Here is a 22779-nt window from a genome sequence, read left to right as displayed (position 1 = left end):
GTCTTGGCGCCATATTGAAAAATGATTATTTATCCTTGAGGCTGTAGCTTTAGGGCAGCTGACTCTTTTCAAAGCTGTGCATGGATCAGACAAGATGGCAAAAGGTCGGAATATAATCTGGAATGCAAGGCTTAAGATTTCACATCTGTAGAGGCTCAGGTCACGCTGCTGCTGTCGGTTGAACCTCTTTGCTGATTGGTTAACACTTAAGTAGTGGGTGGTAATGACGAAGAACCACAAGACCAAAGCACCATCTCAGAGGGCAAAGGCTACACCCATCATACCCCTCCGCTCCTTGGTTTCCTCACACAGTTTGACACTCGCTGCAGCCTCTCATCCCTCGCTTAGGACCCAAATCTACATTCCTCACAAGCCCACCCAGTTCAAGTCTCAGCCTGGCACTCTGTTTGCCTACAGGCAGAACCACTCCCCGCTGAACAAAAACGGTGTTGTGCCTGAGCTTGATGAATGTGGGTTGACCAGCACAGATCAAGTCTGCCTTCCAAGAACCGAGAAATCAGTTTAGAGGAAGATGGAGCTCATGTGTAGTGTGGTTTGTTTTTTTGTTTCGTTTTGTTTTTTGGCCGGTATCTTGACAGCGTATTGCAACATCTGTACACAAAGCCAGATAGACTTGTCGCTCCAGTAATGTTCACTTTCTGCTAAAATGGTTGCCTGGGATGGCAGTTTCACATCAGAAGGTACCATGTGGTATAACTTGTATGTAGAGTTAAAATGTTGATAGCCTTTAGTTAATGAATTGCAGATAAAGATAAGGGAGATTTAAAAGATCAATCCTTTGTAAATACAAGCTGGAGAAACTTATGTGCAGGTTTGTTGTGAAATAAATATCAAATATCTGATCTGTGGTGTAAAATTTAACAACACATACTCGGTAGCCTTGATCAACTAGTACACTTGGTCTTTGTGCTCTGGATTTCTACATTTGTTTCTCTTATGCTGTTTTCTACCCCTCCTATCAGCTTGCAGCTCAGACTCCAGTGTCTACACTCAATGGTCTTTTGTATGTAGACACTGAATAGGCACTGTACAGTCTCACTCCTCCCTCACCAGTTCAACCTCCCTCCCTCTCACCCCTCCTCTTTTACGCTTCCTAGCAAGTGCTTGTCCCTTGACACAATTACTGACGTCACAGGTGGCTTGATGAGCTTCCCTGCAGTGCTTTGTTCAGCGTGATCAGTTTTGGAATCAAAAGTTGAGGGGGGAGGCAGCTGGCTGCCTGAAAGCATCAGGTGTGCGTACAGAGGCAGGGGGAGAAAGGAGAAGAGGAACAGCAATCAGATGAATGAGCTGCGCAGCACAGGACATGTGATAGGACAGCAGGACCGTGCTGGGTCTATAGCGGCATGTTTTTGTCACAATCAAGATACAAGGACAGCCGTTAGAGGGAGATGAACTTGTATTAATTTTTTGGGAACTGGGCGGACTAAATGATTCTGTCAATAAATTACCATTACCACTAGTTTGTCTTTGGACTTGCGCATAAGGGTAAGAATTTCTTCTCCGCTCTTTTCACAATAATCTTTTTTCCAACACCTTTTCTCCAGTGTTTTTGCACGAAATGCAGCGATTCAACTAAATCTAGTCATTGTTACCCTTAATGTTTACTCTTAAAACAATGTTATGCTCTGTCTTTTCAATTCCTTCTCATATAAATGGGGGAAAGAAAAAAAACAAACTTTGTAGTCCAGCTATGCAAAGCTCAAGATCCATGATAGATGAGGAAACATTCAGGAAAGTAAGTGAAGTATTGCTAATGTTGATCCTACCCAGGCGTGCATTTTTGATAAATCAAGCTTTAGTGAAAATCTAAACATTACCCTCACAACTGAGTTTGTATTTATATATATATTATTGTGGGAAATGTTTTCACTGCACCTTTGCAGGCGAACAATCTATTCCCAACTTCAAACACAGTTACTTTTCTCTTCATGGACTTTTTACTAGATCTGCTTTAAACCTCAATCGAAAGCTGGCCTCAGTCCAAAAAAGAGATGAATACTTGACATAGTGGATACCAAGAAGCAATGACGTACTTCACAGTCAGGATTCTCTAAACGAGCAAAAACACTGTCAGATTCAGTTCAGCACAGACAAACGCACACTGCCATGTGTGACTTACAATCATGACTAAAAGAAAAAATATTTAAGGAGTTATCCTTTGATCAGAAAAAGAGTGGACGCAGATGATCATTTTCTAATGGTAACCTAATTTAAAGCTGTTATTAGAAGGGTCACTGTAATAGGTTTATCTTTCTACATTATGCATAAAAATATAATTTTTAGCAACTTTTGTGTATGCTGTTACTTCATGAAGACACGAAATTATTGTGTGGGACCGTGTTTAATTGCCGCCGTGATGGTAGAGGAACCAGTAATCCAAGAATGTAAACGGCAACTCAAACAGAGTTGCACAGTGATGACATGTCTATGAAGAAGCAGCAGCACATAACAGGCAATTTAGTTCTCACAACACAGAGCTGTCCTATGCTGGCAACATGCCTGCCTGTATAACTGACTGGAACATTTACAGACCAGGCCATAACACTCCTACAACTCTGAAACATTCGAGAATCTCTCCAGTTGGAGAGCTCCAAACATTCGGAATGCTTCTGTCCGTAAGGAGGTCAGCTCTGTATAACTGCTACAACTGTTACCAAAAGTATATGTACTTCTTGTAAGTCCTTGTACTTCTATATTTCTAATTCTTCTCCTGGTCTCTTTCACTATATAAGTCTGAAAATTTGACTAAACTGCAAAACTGTATTGTAACCTTTTGAGGATTGGGGGTGGAAAGGGGTAGTTTAATTTGGTAATTTTCTCTCTAAGCAATCTTATTCCACTAGTGGTTGACAAGTTGATACCAAAGAATACTATGTTTTGCTAAGCTGTGGTTAATTTTTAATTAAAAGAATGTATATGCATTGGGTTCACACTGGTTCAGATAATGTCACAAATTCCAGGTGGTGAGTTTCAACTCATTACTTATGTAGCTGAGTGAGCAGATGGCTCGCCTTACCGCAGGCTGCAGTAGGGAATGCAATATCACTTTCTGCGTTGATGCATTATTTATTTTACAGGAAGCTGAGAAACAAATATTTTGTTTTGTCATTCCTCATACAGTTCAAATTCTTTCTGTTTAAAATATTCATTAAATACACTTACATTATATACAGTATGTAGTATGTTACCGCTTATTCACACTCAACTTGGAAAAGGTGGAAATGCTTTGCTGCTTATGTATTTGAACAAGCTGGAACAAATTGTGAAACTACATTCACTGACTTCATTCACTTCACTGAGCATTTTGAAAGATTGTACTTATTGATCTGTACCTGCCTGCTCTTCGACAGGTCTCTGTTGAAAAAGAGATCTTAATCTCAGTAAAACTCTGTCTAAATAAACTAGACAGCCAAGGTTAACTATGTAAGTGTAACCTTTCCCTGTGGGTTCATATTCTTTAGCACCTTAAATTATAGGCCACACTATAGCACTGCTGTCCATGTAAAATTACTGGTTTGTAAACCTGCTATTAGTGAGCTTCTTTGATTTTTTATTTATTTATTTTTTTTACCAAAATAGCTGTTCTTCCTGCCCTCTGTCAGAGTGTTCCCATTACCAAAACCAGCGTTAAAGCTACGCATTTAGTGCTGCCTTTCCTAAATGACAAATGCAACTTTCACCTGCCTTTGTGGTGCATTTTTTTTCCACTTTGCTTTTGTGTGCACTTCTGCACACACAACCGAACAAAGATTATAATCCCTGTAATCAAATTACAATTAAATAACCAAGAAACTATCTAAATCAATCATTTCAAGTGTTCTTGTAATGCTGTGTCAGCGACACACCCGCTGAGGAACAAACTCTGCTTGGTGATTCTGTTTTGAGACGTGAAGCTAGAGACACCAGCAACCATAGATAATTGTCTTCCAGGGTCCAGAGCAGGCAACATTGAGGGAACCCTAAAACTCCTGGCTAAAGATAAACGTAAATTTGTAAAATTATAATTCACATCAACAGTAAAGACACTTGGTTAAGTCAATCGAAGGTCACTAAAATTAATATTAAATCAATGTGTAACTTTGCCAAAAGAATATCGAACTCTGTAGTTTTCTCTGGTCCCCAATCGCACCAGTAGTGACGTGTTTAGCTGCATGTTTTTCTTAATTTGCCTACTGTCTGAGTGGTGTCCAAAATAATTATGTATGTTTTACAGATAACTGGGAAACTTTCTAGGGCAAACCTGGTCTTGTTAAGACAGATGACACTAGGGCTGCCACAAACGATTATTTTGATAGTCGGCTAATCACCGATTATTTTTGCGATTAGTCGACTAATCAGATCATGCATCCATTGGACATAAAATGTACAGCTTACTGCACAAACATACATCTGCTCTTATATAACTATCATTAGCTTACAGCTTTAAGTGTTTAAGGTATGTGCTAACTAAAAATAAAGACAAGATGATAGTTTATTAAATTTTAATGAAATTTGCAGATTGTTTCAGTGAAGTTTAATAAACTCCTTGCTATCTAAAATATAACGGGACACCGGAGTTTATTCTCCAGCATCTCACACTTCTGATAATTAGTTGCCTGCTTGACATTTGTTCAGCTGTGTAAAAACTATAACTTTAATCTCAGCCAAACCGATTTACTCAGGAACAAAAAAAATACTAAAAAAAAAAGCCAAACAATAACATTTTTAAGTTATCTAAATGACTTATATATATTTAACCTGAGTAGTAAAAGACGGTGGTGGGTTTGAAAATGATTTGCCAGGAGTCCGGTGTTCTCACGGGCTCTAGTGAGCCTTGCCCCCGGCTAGCTATCGAGCTGGTGGGTAACAGACGTCTCCGAAAACGTCGGAGCGCTTTTGAAAATATGTGGTGTCTTGATAAACTGAGCAAATATTTGAGGTTTACACAGTTACATTCTCGCCTGAAAATATGTTAAACGTTTATTTTGTGACCCAGAAACAATAATAAGAGTAATATTAAAACTAACTAGCTGCCACCATTGTTGGAAACTGAGCTGGGCTGCGCTATGAATTCTGGGACACAGCTTCTTCTTCTTCGGGGTTTGAAGAAGATGCAGTGCTGCCATCTTCTGTTTTAGTCCCTTATTACACTCTTAAATCCTACTACTTATTCCTGCGTCTTTTGTGATCTTACAAAGCTTCAAACAACGTGTTGACTATTAAATCAGTCGTCGACGATTTTGATAGTCGACATAATCGTGACTAGTCGACTAATCGTGGCAGCCCTAGATGACACACATCCCACTCTGGATAAACCAGCTCTCATTTTTATGAATCTGGCCAAATTGATTAAACTCCCCAAAACATGACTATCCAGAGTTGAGACCAGGAAGCAAAGTTGCAGGCTTACATTTCTCTCTGCAGCTTCTTTCTTCCAGCTATACCCCCAAAAGCCCATCCCCTTAGAGACTGTGTCTGCTCCCAGACCACCAACCCCCCCTCCCCCCTCCCCAAAAACAAATGGTAAATCAGCAAAAAACAATTTAAACATAAAAAAAATCACAAAGGAGGAACAATATATCACATACAACTGTACCAAAGAGTAAACAGTGAGATGTGAGTTAATAAACGTTAGGTCTCTCTCTTCTAAGTCCTTGTTAGTACATGCATTAATCATTTGTCAACAAACTGATTCCCCATGCCTTACAGAAACCTGGTTACAGCAGGATGATTATGTTAGTTTAAATCAATACTAACTTTTTATTTGTTATTATCTATCATCCACCTGAGCCTGAGTTTCCATTTGATTACTCAGACTTTTTATCTGATTTAGTGCTCAAATAAAATATTTATTGTGAGTGATTTTAACATACATGTAGATACTGAACTTAACCTCTTCTCTCAAAATGTAAAAGAACCCATCCACCACTTTAACCACACTCTAGGTCTTCTTCTAACTTATTCTACAGAAACTGAACATTTAACAATATTTCCCCAAAACCCTCTATTGTCGGATATTTTCCAACATTTAAATTTACAATAAAGGATCACACAGAATTGGGGAATACATTTCATCACAGTACATGTCTTTTTGAAGGTGCTGTAACTAAATTTAAAGATATAATTCCCCCAGTTTTATCTTCTTCAGTGCCTTGTGCCAGCAGAGTGCAGAGCAGGTACCTGAACTTTAATCCCACAGAACTGATTATCTTGTTAATAATTTTACATCTTCAATGCATTTGAATCTGGATACTGTAGAACCTCTGAAAAGAGAATCTCAAATTAGAAAAACTTGACTCCGTTGTATAACTCTCAAATGCACACCTTAAAACAGATAACTTGTAAGCTGGAGAGGAAATGTTGTCTCGCTAATTTAGAAGATCATGATTTAGCCTGGAAAGTAGTTTGTTGCTCAAAAGCCCTCCACAAAGCTAGAACATCTTACTCGTCTTCACTGATGAAGAAAATAAGAGCTCTAGATTTCTCTTCATCATTGTGGCCAGGCTGACAAAAAGTGAGAGCTCTGTTGAGTCAAGCATTCTTTTAATCTTAACTACTTCATGAATTTCTTTACAAATAAAATCCATCCATCCATTCTTTCACTTGGCAAATTCAGGGTCACAGGGGTGCTGGAGCCTGTCCCAGCTACCGTAGGATGAGAGGTGTTTGTTGCAGGGTGAACACAAAGAGACAGACAACCATTTGCATTCACATTCAAATCTATGGGAAAGTACCCTGAGGTAACTCACACAGACACGGGGAGAACATGCAAACTCCACACAGAAAGACCCTGGCAGAAGATGGTGGAACCCAGGACCTTCTCACCGTGAGGCAACAGGGCTAACCACCCTGCTATTGTGCTGCCTAAAAATTTATCCATTAGAGAAAAAATTACTCATGACCATTTTAAAAACATTACATTGTGTACAGCTTCTTTCAATACCATTGATATTTATCTAGAGTCTTTTTCTCCAGTTGATCTTTCTGAGTCAACTCCAGCTCATCACAGTACTGAAAAAGCATTAGTGAAAGTTCCAAATGATCTTCTTATGGCCTCTGATAGTGGACTCATCATGCTGGATCTCAGGGCAACATTAGATACTGTTGATCATAATATTTTATTACAGCAATCAGAGCATGTTGTCATTACTGTAAAAAAAATATTTTTTTACAGTGATTAGAGCATGCCATAGGCATTAAAGGTCCTGCGCTGCAGTGGTTTGAATCATATCTAGCTAACAGACTTTTTTGATGTAAATTTAGAGTCCTCTTAAGGCTAATTATGGAGTTCCACAGGGTTTTGTGTTAGTTCCACTTCTGTTTATGCATGCTTCCCTTAGGCAGTATCAATAGAAGACATAGCATACATTTTCACTGCTATGCAGATGATACCCAACTTTATCTATCCATGATGCTGTATTGTACAATGCGCAAAAAATCTTATATAGATGGTTAGACGTTGTCTAACTAGATGCTTACTCTGGATGGCATTGCCTTGGTCTCCAGTAACGCTGTGAGGAATCTTGGAGTTGTTTTTGAACAGAATATGTAGCTCGATGTGCATATTAAACAAATATGTAGACGCTTTCTCCCATTTGCACAATATCTCTCAAATTAAAAATATCCTGTCTCAGAGTGGTGATGAGAAACAAGTTGATTATTACTATAGACTACTGTCATTATTTTAATTGCAATTTTAATTGTAATTAATTATTATCGGGGTGTCTTAAAAACTCCCTGAAAAGCCTCCAGTTGATCCAAAATGCTGCAGCAGGAGTATTGACCGGGTTTAGAAAGAGAGAGCATATTTCTCCTTTACTGGATTCTCTTGATTGGCTTTTTGTCAAATCCAGAATCGAATGATCCTACAAGATTTTGAATAATCAGGCCCCATTTCATCTTACAGACCTCATATTATGAGGATGAAGAAGAGATTTGTTCTGCGTTTCAGGTGAGCTGTTCTTCTGCTGGACCATGACTGGCAAGCAAAGAATCCAATGGAGGTCCATGTGCAAAAGCCTGGTCCTGGGTACATTTCTGACAAGCTGCATGATCCTTGTTTACTGCCTCTCCACCCCACAAGTCCACTTCAGTCTGCCTGAGTAAGATGGTGTGGATGTGTTCTGTAGAAACCCTCATGTAAAATTTGCATTTGTCTGCAAGGAATATATTTCACATTCAATTATTTAAGTGTTTAAAAAATGCAAAACTGAAGTTGTTTTTAAAAACAAATATTTTCTTTCTAGTTTCACAAGTGCGATGGGTTGGTGCTTTTGTTTATTTTGTGTCACATCATATTTAGAGATAATTTCCACAAAACCCCATATGTCTTTATAGTTTGTTCTCCTTTTCCTCTATATAGAGTTCCGGTGCCTTATTCCTGCGCCCACCGTCCAACACAGTCCCACCACAAACCAACCATCAACAATTCAGACACTGCCTACACCTGTGCTCCTAAAGTTGATATCATGTTCATGAAGACCCACAAAACAGCCAGCAGCACCTTCCTTAACATCCTTTTCCGATTTGGAGAGAAACACCAGCTCAAATTTGCTTTTCCTGACAGCAGAAATGACTTCTTCTACCCATCTCTTTTCCAGCGCTCCCATGTTAAAGACTACAGACCGGGAATGTGTTTCAATATTATCTGTAATCACATGCGCTTCAATGCACCTGAAGTGTCCAAGTTGCTGCCTGTGGACACATCCTACATCACCATTCTGCGAGACCCTGCAGAGCTTTTTGAATCCTCCTTCCACTACTTTGGCCGCCTGGTGCCTTTTACTTGGAAGATACCAGGTGACGACAAGCTGACTGAGTTCCTACATGATCCCCACAAGTACTTTGATCCAGAGAGTTTCAACTCTTACTACCTCAAGAATCTGCTGTTTTTTGACTTTGGACTGGACAACTCTCTGGATGTGAATGATCCGCAAGTGGAAGAAGGAATCAAATTCATCAGTGACCGTTTTCAGCTGGTCATGTTAGTGGAACACTTTGAGGAATCACTCATCCTGCTAAAGGATGCCCTCTGCTGGGAGATGGATGATTTGCTCTTCTTTAAGCTCAATATCCGTAAGGGATCCACTGTGTCTAAATTTACTCCTGAGCTGAGAGCTAGGGCCCTTGAGTGGAATGCTATTGATTGGAAGCTATACCAGCATTTTAATCAAACTTTCTGGAAGAAAGTAGATATGTACGGGCGGAAGCGTATGGCTGCGGATGTGGCAGAGCTCAAGAAGAGGAACAAAGAGATGACATCTATCTGCATTGAGGGTGGCCATGCTGTAGATGCTGGCAGCATCCAAGAGACAGACATGCAGCCCTGGCAGCCAATCGGAGAGAAGTCTATCATGGGCTATAATTTAAAAAAGAATATAGACAAAGCACATCGGAAGCTGTGTCGCAAGATGTTAATGCCTGAGATTCAGTACTTAACAGAGCTTGGGGTGAACCTTTGGATTACCAAGTTGTGGGGCCATGTCCGAGATATAATTAACTGGTAACTGAGTGTGTGAGCAACAGGGGCCAATTTAAATCTGAAACACTGTATTAAGAAGTACTGCATGGCTGACAGAATGGGAGGTTAATGACGTATCATATTTCCTGTCTCTTTGCCTGTTTGAATTGTACATGATTGTCCACTGTGATGTACATCATGAGAGCTTGAGAAAAAAAAAGTTATGCTCTACAAATAGTGAATCAGTTTACTACATGCAGCCGAGGCTTAGTATTCTCCACTATGAGTCCGTTTAATTGTTCTTACTCTCAGATGTCAGCTTGTTCTAATGGAGCACTTGACGTAACTATGAAGTTCACAATGATGTTCTAAAGCACGTTGATGGATTGATAAGAAATATTTATTTTGAAAACATGGCAGGAGTATCAGTTGGTTTGAAGTAAATGAAGTCTTTGACGTTCATCTGAAAAAGTCAAAACATTTCACTCCTAAGTGACTGATTCCCCACTAAGGACTGAAATATATGTGAAAATATGCAACTACTTTACTATCTGTGGAGGACAAAATCAGTCATGATTTTAAAAAGTATGTGAATCTCTCTCTCTCTCTTTATATATATATATATATATATATATATATATATATATATATATATATATATATATATATATATATATATATATATATATATATATATATGTGTGTGTGTGTGTGTGTGTGTGTGTGTGTGTATATGTGTGTATGTGTGTGTATATATATATATATTTTTTTTTTTTTTTTTTTTTTTTTTTTTAAACGAATGGCATTAGCTATCAGTCTACTTGAGAGTCCTATCACTACAAATTCTATATCAAATCATCATTAATGTTATCAACTATAAACGTGCTTCTCCATGTCTGTCATGTAATATGTTTAATAAATAACAACAGAGGAATCAATAAATGAAAGAGCCATTAAAAATGATGTAATTAGCAGTAAAAATACCTTAATTTTATAGGATAAATGTTGCATTTTCTTCATGTGAGAACTTTACTGTTCCGTTTTTGTTTGCTGCTTATATCTCAGTGATAATCAACAATAATGTGTTGCTCTTGCCAGTTGTTTTGGGAGTTAAGTGACAATGTGATGTGACTTGTGTAGAGAGCAGGCAAATAACCTAAAACATATGTCTGTCAAGTAAGGTCTTACCTAAATGTACAATGACCAAGAGTGTCAAACACCACTCGCATGTCTACACGGCCTTATTATCAGAACCACTTATAAGAAATGCAATTTCATTTCATTAATTTATGTTTTGTTAATGCTCTTCATCATTTGTTTAACTCTTTAGTTTTGTAAATTCACCTATAATATTTAGGCAGTATTTCTTTCCATTCAGTATTGCTTATTCTTAGTGTTTTGTATTATTAATGATTTGATTTTAGCTAATGTGCAATTTCCTGATTTTGTCCTCCATACAATAATCCATTGTTACTAGCAATATATGATAAGCTAAGTCTCAGAATAAAATGAAATGTAATATTGTTTATTTAAAACAACCATTTAATTTTGTTGAATGCCCTGGGATTATTCTGAATGAATGTACACGAAGTCTCAACATCTCTGAAAATAAATGAGAAATATCTGTTCCTAAAAATGGTGGGTTAAGATAGATGGCCATATTGTATCAGCCTATGGATGGGTGAATAACATTTCAACAAGTTTCCTGTTAAAATGAGCATTTGGTGCAGATAATGCCTCAAAATTGTAGTGGTTCCAAACTGACCTAATAAAGCATTTATTTTGAAGATCAGTGTTAGAAAATTGTAATTAAATCCAATGCGATTTGCTGTTGTAAAATAAAAAATAAAACATGACAAGTTCAATGAGGATGGTTATGTTTTTAACAAAAACTGCATGATCACAATACGTTTTCATTGCTTGGAGATGTCCTTAACATTTGTGTTAAGACAGTTATAGACTTACAAACACTGTTAAGTCTACGGTTTTACATACCAGGATGTACTGTAATGGAAAAAAATATGTAACCCTTGACAGGAATTAAAATTTGACAAATAAAACCTGAAATGAACGACATTTGACATATTACACTGTGCCATTATTGATAATTAAAAGATTACACCTTTCATTTCTGACTTTATTGGAATTGAGAGGTTTATTAGCAGCAGTGAAGCTAATCAAACCCACTTGATTAATTGAATGGAGTGCGTCTGCGGAGGGTGAAAACCTCTCTCCCTGTCCAAATAGAAACACACATGCTGACCGACATATTGGCGGGAGAATAAAGTATGCTTAAAGTTACATTATAACTTAGTAGACTACAGATTGCACTCAACTGAGGCCTTTTTCTTGAGCTTGGTTTAGACTTCTGTGGGAAATCTAAATTCTAACTTACAATGTAACCCAAAGCCCATCTTAACCCCACACCCCAACTTTCCACGCCTTTCAAGTCACTGCAGACTGTGTTGCCCTGACCTGTAGTTATATTTCTCGGGACTCGCAAATCAGGTTATGTGGAAAGTTACAGCACAGATTAAAAGGAGTTTCCGGTTACATTGTAAGTTATAATGTAGATTTCCAGCTAAACTGCATATTCGCTAGCTACGGTGGCTGCTATAGGACAAACATGTTTTAGGCAAGAGCGACAAAGCGGGCATGAAACACTGCATTTGTTGAGACAAATTTACACCATGGAGCCCTGCTCTAAAAATGTACCATAGATTTTAAAAGTGTAAAGCTGTATCTAAGAAATAGGCTTTAAACGTTTTAGAGAATGTTTGTTTTATTTTATCCCAACAAAGACGGTCACTGCGTTGTTTGGTTGGTTGCTGTTAATAGATTGTTAGTTTATGTTAGCTAACTCGTGATCAAGTGGGAACCAATAACTTACTAAAGTTTTAGTTTCCTTGAAAGAGAGCCTGTTTAAGTTCGGTGTATGAAAAAAAAATCGATTAGTCTTCTTCTTTTGTAAAATAATAATTTCCAAGCCAAAACAATATTTTTTTCTTTTGTCTGTTGCATACATCAATCTCATACAGGCATGCTTATGGATGTCAGGATTCCCGATCATGCTTTTGTGATGCGCATGTGGTAACCCTGTATGTTGTAAATTCAAACATGATATGCTTGGGAAAAGAGATCATTTTAATGCATATAATACTGCATTAAAATTATCTCTATAATAATTGCTGCTACCAGGGGCAGCAATGAGTGACTGCTGCTTTTTTAGTTTTAGTTTACTTATTTTCTTTCTTTGCTTAACGTTCTTTAAAATCTTTAATTTCAAAGACTCTTTAACAAATTCCAGCTTTGAAGACGGTGCTAAATCTATGACAGGTTTTTAGAGTAGGACTCCAAAGTGTAAATTAACGTTAATACCTATAGTGTTTCATGTCAACTTCAAATGTGCACATACTACTCAAGATTACAGGACTGAAAGCATTTTGACTCCGCCTTTTTAACATTACAGGAAGTGAAGTACCCGCAGCATACAGGGTTGTGGGGGGCGTGGATTTACCACTGCTTTTGATTTCTTGGTGTTGTTTTTTTGTCTGTGTAATATCATGACATCGTAGGTATCGAACCGGTTGGCCAGATGTTTTAGCGCAACGTTAGCGTTGTTCGTTAACTTGTCGTTTTCGTCTTCATGTTGCTAGTTTTGGGGCGTAGCACTAGCTAGAGGCTAGCTAGCTAGCCAGGTTTAGCTGAGCTTTTTTGTAGCTAACAGTTCTCTGGAGGACAACAGCCTTAATCTTTAACAAAGAAGACTTGGGTAAGAGTAGTACCAATGTCACTCCAGATTTACATGTAGTGACAGAAGTATTAGCACTTATGCTGGGGCATTAACAGCGTCGTTAACCGTTCACGTCCCTGCAGATGAGTGGCCCTGACATCTGATTGAGCCGGGGAGTTAGCAAAAACATGTCCTGTAAGTCAACTAAAGTGGCTCCGAGTGTTGATTTCGACCACAGCTGCTCTGACAGCGTGGAATATTTGACACTTAATTTCGGCCCATTTGAGACTGTTCATCGCTGGAGAAGACTCCCTCCATGCGATGAGTTTGTTGGTGCAAGGTAAGATGTGGACAGATGAGCAGCAGCATCTTCACTCAAACTGAATACCTGTGGTCTTACTGAACTTCATGCGGCTTCACGCAGGCGCAGCAAGCACACTGTGGTGGCTTACAGAGATGCAATATATGTGTTCGGGGGAGATAATGGGTAAGGGCTGCAAGACTTCTGCAGACATTTTTCAGATATATGTATTATTATATGTATGTGAGAATTCTGTGTCACCCAACAGCAAAAACATGCTGAATGATCTGCTTCGCTTTGATGTGAAGGACTGTTCCTGGTGTCGGTAAGGCTATAGCCTCACAGCCACAGTTGATTTGATTTTACTTCGTTGCAATACATATCACAATCCACAGAATAACCCAGACTAACACATACTTATGACTGATGACTGAATGTAGTGTAAAGCGCTTTGGGGTCCATAGGGACTAAGTAAAGCGTTATACAAATACAGCCCATTTACCATTTTACCATTTACATTTTAAGACCATCATAGTGTGCATGCAGTGAGTATCAGAACAAGGAGCACTAAAAAGTAATCATAAAGATCAGCTTATTTCAGACACTTTTTGAAAGTATTACAATACAAGACACCAAATCAGCCAGAGTATATATAAAACATACACAATCCTAACCGTATAATAAAATAAAAGTTGACACATGTCTATAATTCACAGAGCTTTCACCACTGGAACGCCACCTGCCCCCAGATACCACCACTCAGCTGTGGTCTATGGCAGCAGCATGTTTGTATTTGGTAAATCCTTCATTATCTATAAAAATCCTTTATTTTATCCATTTTAAACTCTGGTGGCATTTCTGTAATGTTCAACTTTGATATTTTCTAGGGGGCTACACTGGAGACATTTACTCAAATTCAAACCTGAAAAATAAAAATGACCTTTTTGAGTACAAGTTTGCTACAGGACAGTGGACTGAATGGAAAGTGGAGGGAAGGTAATGTATTAACTCGTTTCTTTTTAATAATGACCAAACATTGTCATTGTTATTGTGTGCCATGATATTATTGTATCTTGCCTCCGTGGTTCCCACCCTTAATACTTTAGGGTCAGGTGTGTCGAACTCCAGGCCTCGAGGGCCGGTATCCTGCAGGTTTTAGATCTCACTCTGGGTCAACACATCTGAATCAAATGATTAGTTCATTACCAGGCCTCTGGAGAACTTCAAGACATGTTGAGGAGGTCATTTAGCCATTTAAATCAGCTGTGTTGGACACATCTAAAACTTCCAGGACACCGACCCTCGGGGCCTGGGGTTCAACACCCGTGCTTTAGGTTGTCTGGAGGATAAAATATGTTGGAAAAACTGTGGGCTGGTTTCGCATGTGCCTTTATGTTTACTGGCTAAACTAAAACTTTGGAGGACCTCACACTGTGCACAGTTGCCTTCTACTATGTCCTAGCATGAAAGCCCCCCCAATTCCAAAATCCTCTATTCTTTGCAAAATTGCTGATAAAAGTTAAGCCCACCTCCTTCAAAAATTAATTTAAGGTTCAAATTAATCCCATAGTATCTCTAATCCTCAGTCTTGCAGTCTGCTTAGTTTAATCCAGGACAAGCAAAATCTACAACTGTTTTAAGTCTTTGCAAGGCCCTTTGAGGTACAGAGGCAAATAAAAAATTAGTCTGGGACTATACTTAAGTGTTGTCTGTGAAACTAGTCCTAAAAATCCTGCATCTCTGTTTCAGCTTGCCAGTGGCCAGATCTGCACATGGGGCCACAGTCTACAGTGATAAACTCTGGATATTTGCCGGTTATGATGGAAATGCCAGGTATGTATGAATTTTTTATTTCATTTTCTGCAGATGTATTTGTTTTTGTGCATAACCTTGGTGACTATTTCGCCCACGTATAGGTTGAACGACATGTGGACCATCAGTCTGCAGGACCGAGAGCACGCGTGCTGGGAAGAGGCATGTTTCATTCATTTTCACAACAAAAGAGAACAACATTTAAAGTTAAAGACTCAGAAACTCTTGGTAATTGTTCACGTCTGTTTTTGTGTCTTTGTGTCCATCAGATCGATCAGAGTGGTGAAATTCCCCCGTCTTGCTGCAACTTCCCTGTCGCCGTATGCAGGGACAAGATGTTTGTGTTTTCTGGACAGAGTGGAGCCAAAATTACTAACAACCTCTTTCAGTTTGAGTTCCAAGGCCACATGTAAGCAGCACCCTTTTTTATAGCATTCAGCTACTTATACTATATTTACCAGCATTACCCGACACTCATAACTCCCATGTTCTCAGGTGGACACGTATACCAACCGAACATTTGCTGCGGGGCTCCCCTCCACCTCCGCAGAGGCGCTATGGACACACTATGGTTGCCTTTGACCGGCACCTGTATGTATTTGGAGGTGCTGCTGACAACACCCTGCCCAATGAGCTGCACTGCTATGATGTTGACTCTCAGACCTGGGAGGTGATCCAACCCAGCCATGACAGTGAGGTATGAAAAAATTTGGAAAATGTTCATTGTGTTTGTGATATCATTCATTTGTTGACACAAAGAACTATGTTAGTAGATATGGAGGTGGATGAATGATATCACAAATATTATTTATTAGGACAGTAAATTATTAAACGAGAACACTTTGTTCCTGTACGCTCCATTCCTATCTATTATACTATTTCTTTATGTAATGCAAACACAATATGTTTGGAAAGGCTGTTGAGTGATGAGCCATTTTGAGTTTACTTACTTTACATTCTTCGTTGCTGTAGACAGTCTGCATTTTGTTGCTGAAATTTGTGCAAGACAGTTTATATTATTGTAAATCATAGTGGTATGGTGTTCCTTTTGTGTCACCCCAGATAGGAATATAAAACACATGTAGGTGAATTTTACAGATATGTAATTAAACTATATTTTTTTGTTTTTGTTTTTTCTCAGATGCCCAGTGGGAGGCTCTTCCATGCTGCTGCTGTGATTCTGGATGCCATGTACATCTTTGGCGGGACTGTGGACAACAATGTCCGCAGTGGGGAGATGTACAGATTCCAGGTTGGTGTCAAATCACCTCATTGCTGAGATATACCACCATAGTTAAAAAGTCTGTCCTGCCTTAAGATTGATTGCTAAAACTTTCACTTTTGTAGTTTTCATGCTACCCAAAGTGTACCCTCCATGAGGATTATGGCAAACTGTGGGAGAACCGTCAGTTCTGTGATGTGGAGTTTATTCTGGGCGAGGTGAGTTTTCATTGCTGTAAAACTGGAAGCCAAGCCTCTAAAGTGCTGATTAAAGTTTCAAGGTGGGGTGCCGGTTTAACTACATGGGTTGAGTAGGTTACCAGTATGTTCTGAGGTTGTTGCATGGGCCTAGGTTCAAATCTGTCCCAGGCACCTTTGCTGCATGGCTTCCCCCTGCCCTCTTCCCCAGCTTTCTCAACTGTCTTCTTGTAATAAAAATGGTAAATGGCCTGTATTTGTATAGCGCTTTACTAGTCCCTAAGGACCCCAAAGCGCTTTACACATCCAGTCATCCACCCATTCACACACTGGTGATTGCAAGCTACATAAAAGCTCACAAACCCAAAGGCAATTCTTGAAATTCATGGTGACTCGCACATGATCTGCCAAACTTTTTTTTTTGTTGTTGTTGTTGTTGTTTTTTTCCACTTGTCTGACTCATTGTTGTCTTGTTTGCAGAGTGAAGAGAGAGTCTTGGGGCATATCGCCATAGTGACTGCAAGATGTCAGTGGTTGCGGAAGAAAATCCTGCAGGCTCGAGATAGGCAGCGACAGGTTAGGACAATGCACCAAGTGCATCTCCTCTGACACATACAAGACTGTCAGTGATCTCAGAAGATATTTATAAATATGAAAAATCAGGCTGATTCCACATCTTGGAAATCAGAAACACGGTGAAATGGTGACACAACTTCGAGCACCTGTGTCACAATTCAAATATTAAATGGCTCAAAACTGCACAAAAAGCTGAAAAGTTTAGAATTGAATCCACATCCTCCAACCTGCACTCTTCAAGCTGTGCGGCATCATGAAATGAAACACCTTTTTAAAAAAATTTTTTAAAACAATGAACACCGCAGGAGGGGAAACAATTAGTCGTGATCACATCATGATTGGTTGGTTTCCATCTCCACTGAAATAGGTTAGAGTGCCGATATTGTCATAAAGAAAGAGTAATGATTTGGTAATTATCTGTAATAAAAGGCTAGTGTTTGGTATTTGTCCAACAATAGTGTTGAAGGGGAAAATCAAGGAGTTATTGCTTGTATTTTTTCAGACACTCATATTTATAGAAAATTAACTCAGTTCAGACTTAATGCGCAAAGTGAAGCTGCAAATGTAATAATTTTAGTTCATTTTCAGCTCATCCGCCATGGCGAGGCGTCTGTCGTCGGTCCACAGTTCACAAGAATATCTAGTCCTACAGTATTTGTCAGAACTGAATCAAATTTAAAGGTTGACATAATTGGGTCTTCACCCAAATTGTGCGCAAAGTCAAGGTCCCAGTTACCATTTTATGGGCAGTAACCCGTGAAATGTAATGGACTGGATGATGAGCTACATTCTCTAAATTTCAGTTTTATGAAAAGTCAGTGAGGCTTTCACTACAGAAAAGGTGCGGCAGCATAAATATTGCACATTTAATGCTTTAATGAACATATTTATCTAAGCTTGTAGGTCTGAGGCATCAAGATATATAATATAAGCATTTGTAAGAGTAATGGGTCACTGGTGTATTCACTGAGCCAGAATGATAATTGCATACTTTACTGTCTTACAGAAGACAAAACAGGAGAGCAGTGAGGATGAAGGAGCAGCTGGAGGCCCAAAGGATATGCCAGCAGGCAACAGGCCATCGGGCACACAGCCGCTGCTGGAGGTATCCATCAGAGAAGCGGAGGCTCAGCCTTTTGAAGTCTTAATGCAGTTTCTCTACACAGACAAGATCCAGTACCCTCGCAGAGGTACCACTCTGCTCATGCTTCTCACGCTTGGTTGTTACCAGTCTTGCTGCAAAAGAGAGGGAAAATGTTTATTCTTGTGTGTATCTGTCTACACAGGTCATGTGCAGGATGTTCTCCTGATTATGGATGTGTACAAACTGGCCCTTAGCTTTAAGCTTTCCCGGCTGGAGCAGCTCTGTGTGCAGTACATTGAAGCATCAGTCGACCTGCAGAATGTTCTCAGTGTCTGTGAAAATGCCAACAAACTGCAGCTCGACCAGCTCAAGGTACGTCCAGATTAAATGTTAACAGCTGAAAAACGTCTTATACTGACCTCTAGTGGTTAAAGTTTCTAAATTTCACTGATTTTCAAACTGTTGGGCTGGAACATGGACGACCATGGTAAAAAGATGGAGTGAGGCCAAGTGAAATGAATATGACTTTAGTCTGGAAAATAAACAAACAAGAGTTTACGGATGCTGTCCTGCTAACATGACTGTAGCTCAGGTGGCAGAGCAGGTCAGCCACTAATCAGAAGGTCGGTGGTTCGATCCCAGGCTGCCTCCTGGCTGCATGTCAAACATCCTTGGGCAAGACACTAACCCCATGTTTGCCTACTGGTGGTGGTCAGAGGCCCCGGTGGCGCCAGTGTCCGGCAGCCTCGCCTCTGTCAGTGCGCCCCAGGGCAGCTGTGGCTACAACGTAGCTTGCCATTGCCAGTGTGTGAATGTGTGTGTGAATGGGTGAATGACTGAATGTAGTGTGAAGCGCTTTGGGGTCCTTAGGGACTGAGTAAAGCGCTATACAAATGCATTTGTATAGCGGACAAACTGCCCAAAATGCGTTGACAGAAACATTTCAGGGATTTTGAGTCATTCTGTGCTCCAGATGCGTTAATTTTTTTTTTATCGTGTTAGTCGTGATGACAGCTTGATCTGCGTTAACGCTTTAATTTTGACAGTACTAGTTATTATGACACTAATACCAACATCTTTTGTCTTTCTTCAGGAACATTGCCTTAATTTTGTGGTTAAGGAGTCACACTTTAACCAGGTTATCATGACGAAAGAGTTCGAGCATCTCTCCACTCCCCTGATAGTGGAGATTGTGCGACGAAAGCAGCAGCCTCCTCCTAGGGTGTACTCTGACCAGCCTGTGGACATCGGGACCTCCCTGGTGCAGGACATGAAGGCCTACCTGGAGGGAAGCGGCTTTGAGTTTTGTGACATTATTCTGCTGTTAGATGGTCACCCACGGCCTGCACACAAAGCCATACTAGCAGCTCGGTCCAGGTAGATCAGCGTAGATTTTATGGATGGGTTGTTTTGTTTTGTATTTTTGGTACCTTACTTAAGCTGAATTTGATTTAATGTGGATTTTATGCTCCTGTGCCGATAGTTGCCTCTAGATCTACTACTACTAGAGTCTAGAGTAGATTTGATTGCTTTCTGTAATGGCTTGATGTTGTATCACAGTTGGTCATGGTCCATTTCAGCTTAATGATGTGACTTATCCTTTTGATACTGTTACTCCTCAGTTACTTTGAAGCAATGTTCCGCTCCTTCATGCCCGTGGACGGTCAAGTAAATATATCCATTGGTGAGATGGTCCCGAGTAAGCAGGCCTTTGAGTCGATGCTGCGTTATATCTACTATGGTGACGTGAACATGCCTCCAGAGGATTCCCTGTATCCTTTTCAATTGTAGAGTTTTTTGGGGTTTTTTTTTTTTAACGTTAACATTTCTGCAAATATAAATAAAAATGAAATGAGTAACTTAATTGAAGGCAAAGATAGCCTGTGAAATAATAATAATTCGTTAATTAATTTCTGTCTAAAAAGAGACCTCAATACTTTTCTTCTGTTCAGATCCTTAAAAAAACCAACATATTCCTACAGAGACATTTGTATCAAGTACAGTTTGTATCACTAACAGTAAAACTGCTGGCTCGTCACAAAAGAACTCAATATTTAACATAAAAAAAAGGTGTGAACTTCTTATCTTTAAGTTAGAAGATGGCGATGTTTAAGATAAGAATTAGTGTTGGTTAATGTTTATAAATGGTTTATAAGTGGATAAGATCAGGGACACAATGAAATAATTCATAAATGTGTCAATGCCAGAAACAAAATAAGGCCTAAAATGTTTCTGTTATGGAGTTGTTAAATTTGCAGTTTCATATAGTGAGTTTCTAAATCACACTGAAGCTTTTTTGAAAATTAAGCCACATGGGTTGTCGAAGCACCCGGACTTACTTTTGGTTAACGTGAGTTTCATTGCGGTAAACTTGGTTTACATCCTTGACCCTGGATTAACAGCTATCTGTTTGCTGCACCATATTACTATGGGTTTTCTAACAACAGACTGCAGGCTTACTGCAAGCAGAATCTCGAGATGAACGTCACTGTGGAGAATGTCTTGCAGGTATTGTGCTTTCTCCCAGGGGGAGCAGTGACCTAATTGGACAATGCAGTCTCTCACTTTTGTACAAAATAAATCATTTCTTCACTCACTTCTCTCTCGCTATCCTCCCTCAGATTCTTGAGGCAGCTGATAAGACCCAGGCTCTGGACATGAAGAAGCACTGTCTCCACATTATTGTCCACCAGTTCATCAAGGTGGGTGGGCTTGTATCCGAAGCCCTCGGGGTTTGCTGCCCACTCACTGCAGCTGAGCTAACCCTCTAGTCCCCTCTTCTTTGCGGGAGACTGACACCTTTGGCCTCTTAGTGGATCACCCTCCATCTTCTGCGTGAAGAGGAGACTGTTTACAGGCTGGCCGGCTGTACAAGCACCTCATCGCAATGCGATGAGGTGTCGCTCTGATTATTGTTTGTTATCCAAAGGAACAAAGAAGCACTCAGTTTTCACTTTACTTCACTGGAGTGTTAGCTCTGCTGTATTTCTGTTAAGCTTTTATCTTCTTTTTATCTTTTATCTTCATTTTGTTGTGCATGAGCAATCAAGTGCTGCTTATTCCCCATTTTTGACTCATTGTCTTATCTTAATTTGCTGTTCTTTTTTTCATTTTTTTTGTTCTCCTCCCCTCCCAAAGGTATCCAAGCTCCCCAACCTGAGGTCTCTCAGCCAGCTGCTGTTGTTGGACATCATTGAGTCGCTAGCCACACACATATCAGACAAACAGTGTGCCGAGATGTGCTCCGATATTTAGGACGGCTCTTTTCTACTCTTGCAGAAGCCATACATCCCTGCTCCACCTAATCATTCCTTGCATGTGTCATACCCCATTCAACTGATGCCTTTTATCCACACTGTATCGAGTTGCTGTTGTTGTTGTTGTTGTTTGTCCCTCTGCATCTCAGCGAGGAATGAAATCAGTGAAGGAACCAGATTGTACCTAGAATTGTTAAATAGTGTAAAATTATCTTTTCATGTATAACTCTGCTTTTATTTATTTTGTACAGACAGACCTTTTTTGCAAAGAGATTATTCTGCTCACTGTTGCTTTTGCTTTTTTTTTTTTTTTGATAAATATACAGGTTACTGTAACATTTCATAATTGTGACAATAGAAATGGATTCAATTTCATCAGATGTATCATCTCAATAAAACATCACATCTATTAAAGTCAAATGGGTTATTTATCTAAATCTCTATTGATTTAAGTTTGTATTATTTACATATGTCTTTTGTGGTAAAGTAAAGAATCCAAATCATATGAAAATAATTATACTATATCTCTGTGTTAAGTACTGTTGCTGGTACATGTCTTTGTGATAATTCTTACCATTAACAAAATCTGTGTATCCTACAATACTGAACTTAGTATTTAGTGATATTATTCTGTTATCATGCACTTGAAGCCTTAATAAATCTCTTACAGAATGAGTCATGTGTTCTGTGTCTGTGCTCTGATTCACCAGTATACCAACATGATTGAAGTTTGTGCGCAACCATTTTGTCAGTTAATCAATAAACACAAAGGAATGTGTCAAAAAACTGAAGTTTTTCTGAAACCACAGAATTGATTGATTTAACCTCTCTTTAGAAGCTATTGTCACGTTGTGTTATCACGAATCTTCTGGGCTCTAGATTCGTGATAACACTACACAAAAAGAATAAAGTCATCTGTTAGAGACTCTAACAGATGACTTTATTCTTGAGCCCAAACCTAACTTTTAAACTGCTTTTAAATCCTACAGCCATCTGTGCAAAGAGCCGATAACTCCATTATGTCAGCTTTCCCTAAAACTACAGCATTGGCCTTCCTCACTGGCTTTATGCAGGGACCATACTAGACTGGATCAGCCGGCAGGTTGTTTTGCTGTTTTTAGTGTTTGGGGTTAA

General features: G+C 39.3%; 2 protein-coding genes across 2 annotated transcripts; both read left to right on the top strand.

Annotated features, from left to right (window-relative positions):
• The first annotated feature begins 107 nt into the window (after nt 1–107).
• Nucleotides 108–10057, top strand: gal3st1a (galactose-3-O-sulfotransferase 1a). Its single transcript, XM_006784213.3, has 3 exons — nt 108–1509; nt 7955–8105; nt 8366–10057. The coding sequence occupies exons 2-3, from the start codon at nt 7978–7980 to the stop codon at nt 9507–9509; spliced, it is 1272 nt and encodes a 423-aa protein (XP_006784276.2). The 5' UTR covers nt 108–1509; nt 7955–7977; the 3' UTR covers nt 9510–10057.
• Nucleotides 10058–12941: 2884 nt separating this feature from the next.
• On the top strand, nt 12942–22320 carry lztr1 (leucine zipper like post translational regulator 1). Its single transcript, XM_006784212.2, has 20 exons — nt 12942–13235; nt 13340–13536; nt 13621–13683; nt 13766–13822; nt 14214–14293; nt 14385–14493; nt 15247–15330; nt 15414–15471; nt 15579–15718; nt 15805–16006; nt 16451–16561; nt 16657–16749; nt 17209–17304; nt 18311–18494; nt 18591–18760; nt 19482–19765; nt 20011–20160; nt 20791–20896; nt 21010–21090; nt 21527–22320. Exons 2-20 carry the CDS (start codon nt 13385–13387, stop codon nt 21641–21643), a joined length of 2337 nt encoding a protein of 778 aa, XP_006784275.1. The 5' UTR covers nt 12942–13235; nt 13340–13384; the 3' UTR covers nt 21644–22320.
• The last annotated feature ends 459 nt before the right edge of the window (nt 22321–22779 follow it).

The sequence above is a fragment of the Neolamprologus brichardi genome, chromosome 12, assembly GCF_056152115.1.
Source record: "Neolamprologus brichardi isolate AB-2024 chromosome 12, ASM5615211v1, whole genome shotgun sequence".
Lineage (NCBI taxonomy): Eukaryota > Metazoa > Chordata > Actinopteri > Cichliformes > Cichlidae > Neolamprologus > Neolamprologus brichardi.
The sequence above is the reverse complement of the archived record's forward strand: the minus strand, read 5'-3'. Positions and strand labels throughout refer to the sequence as shown.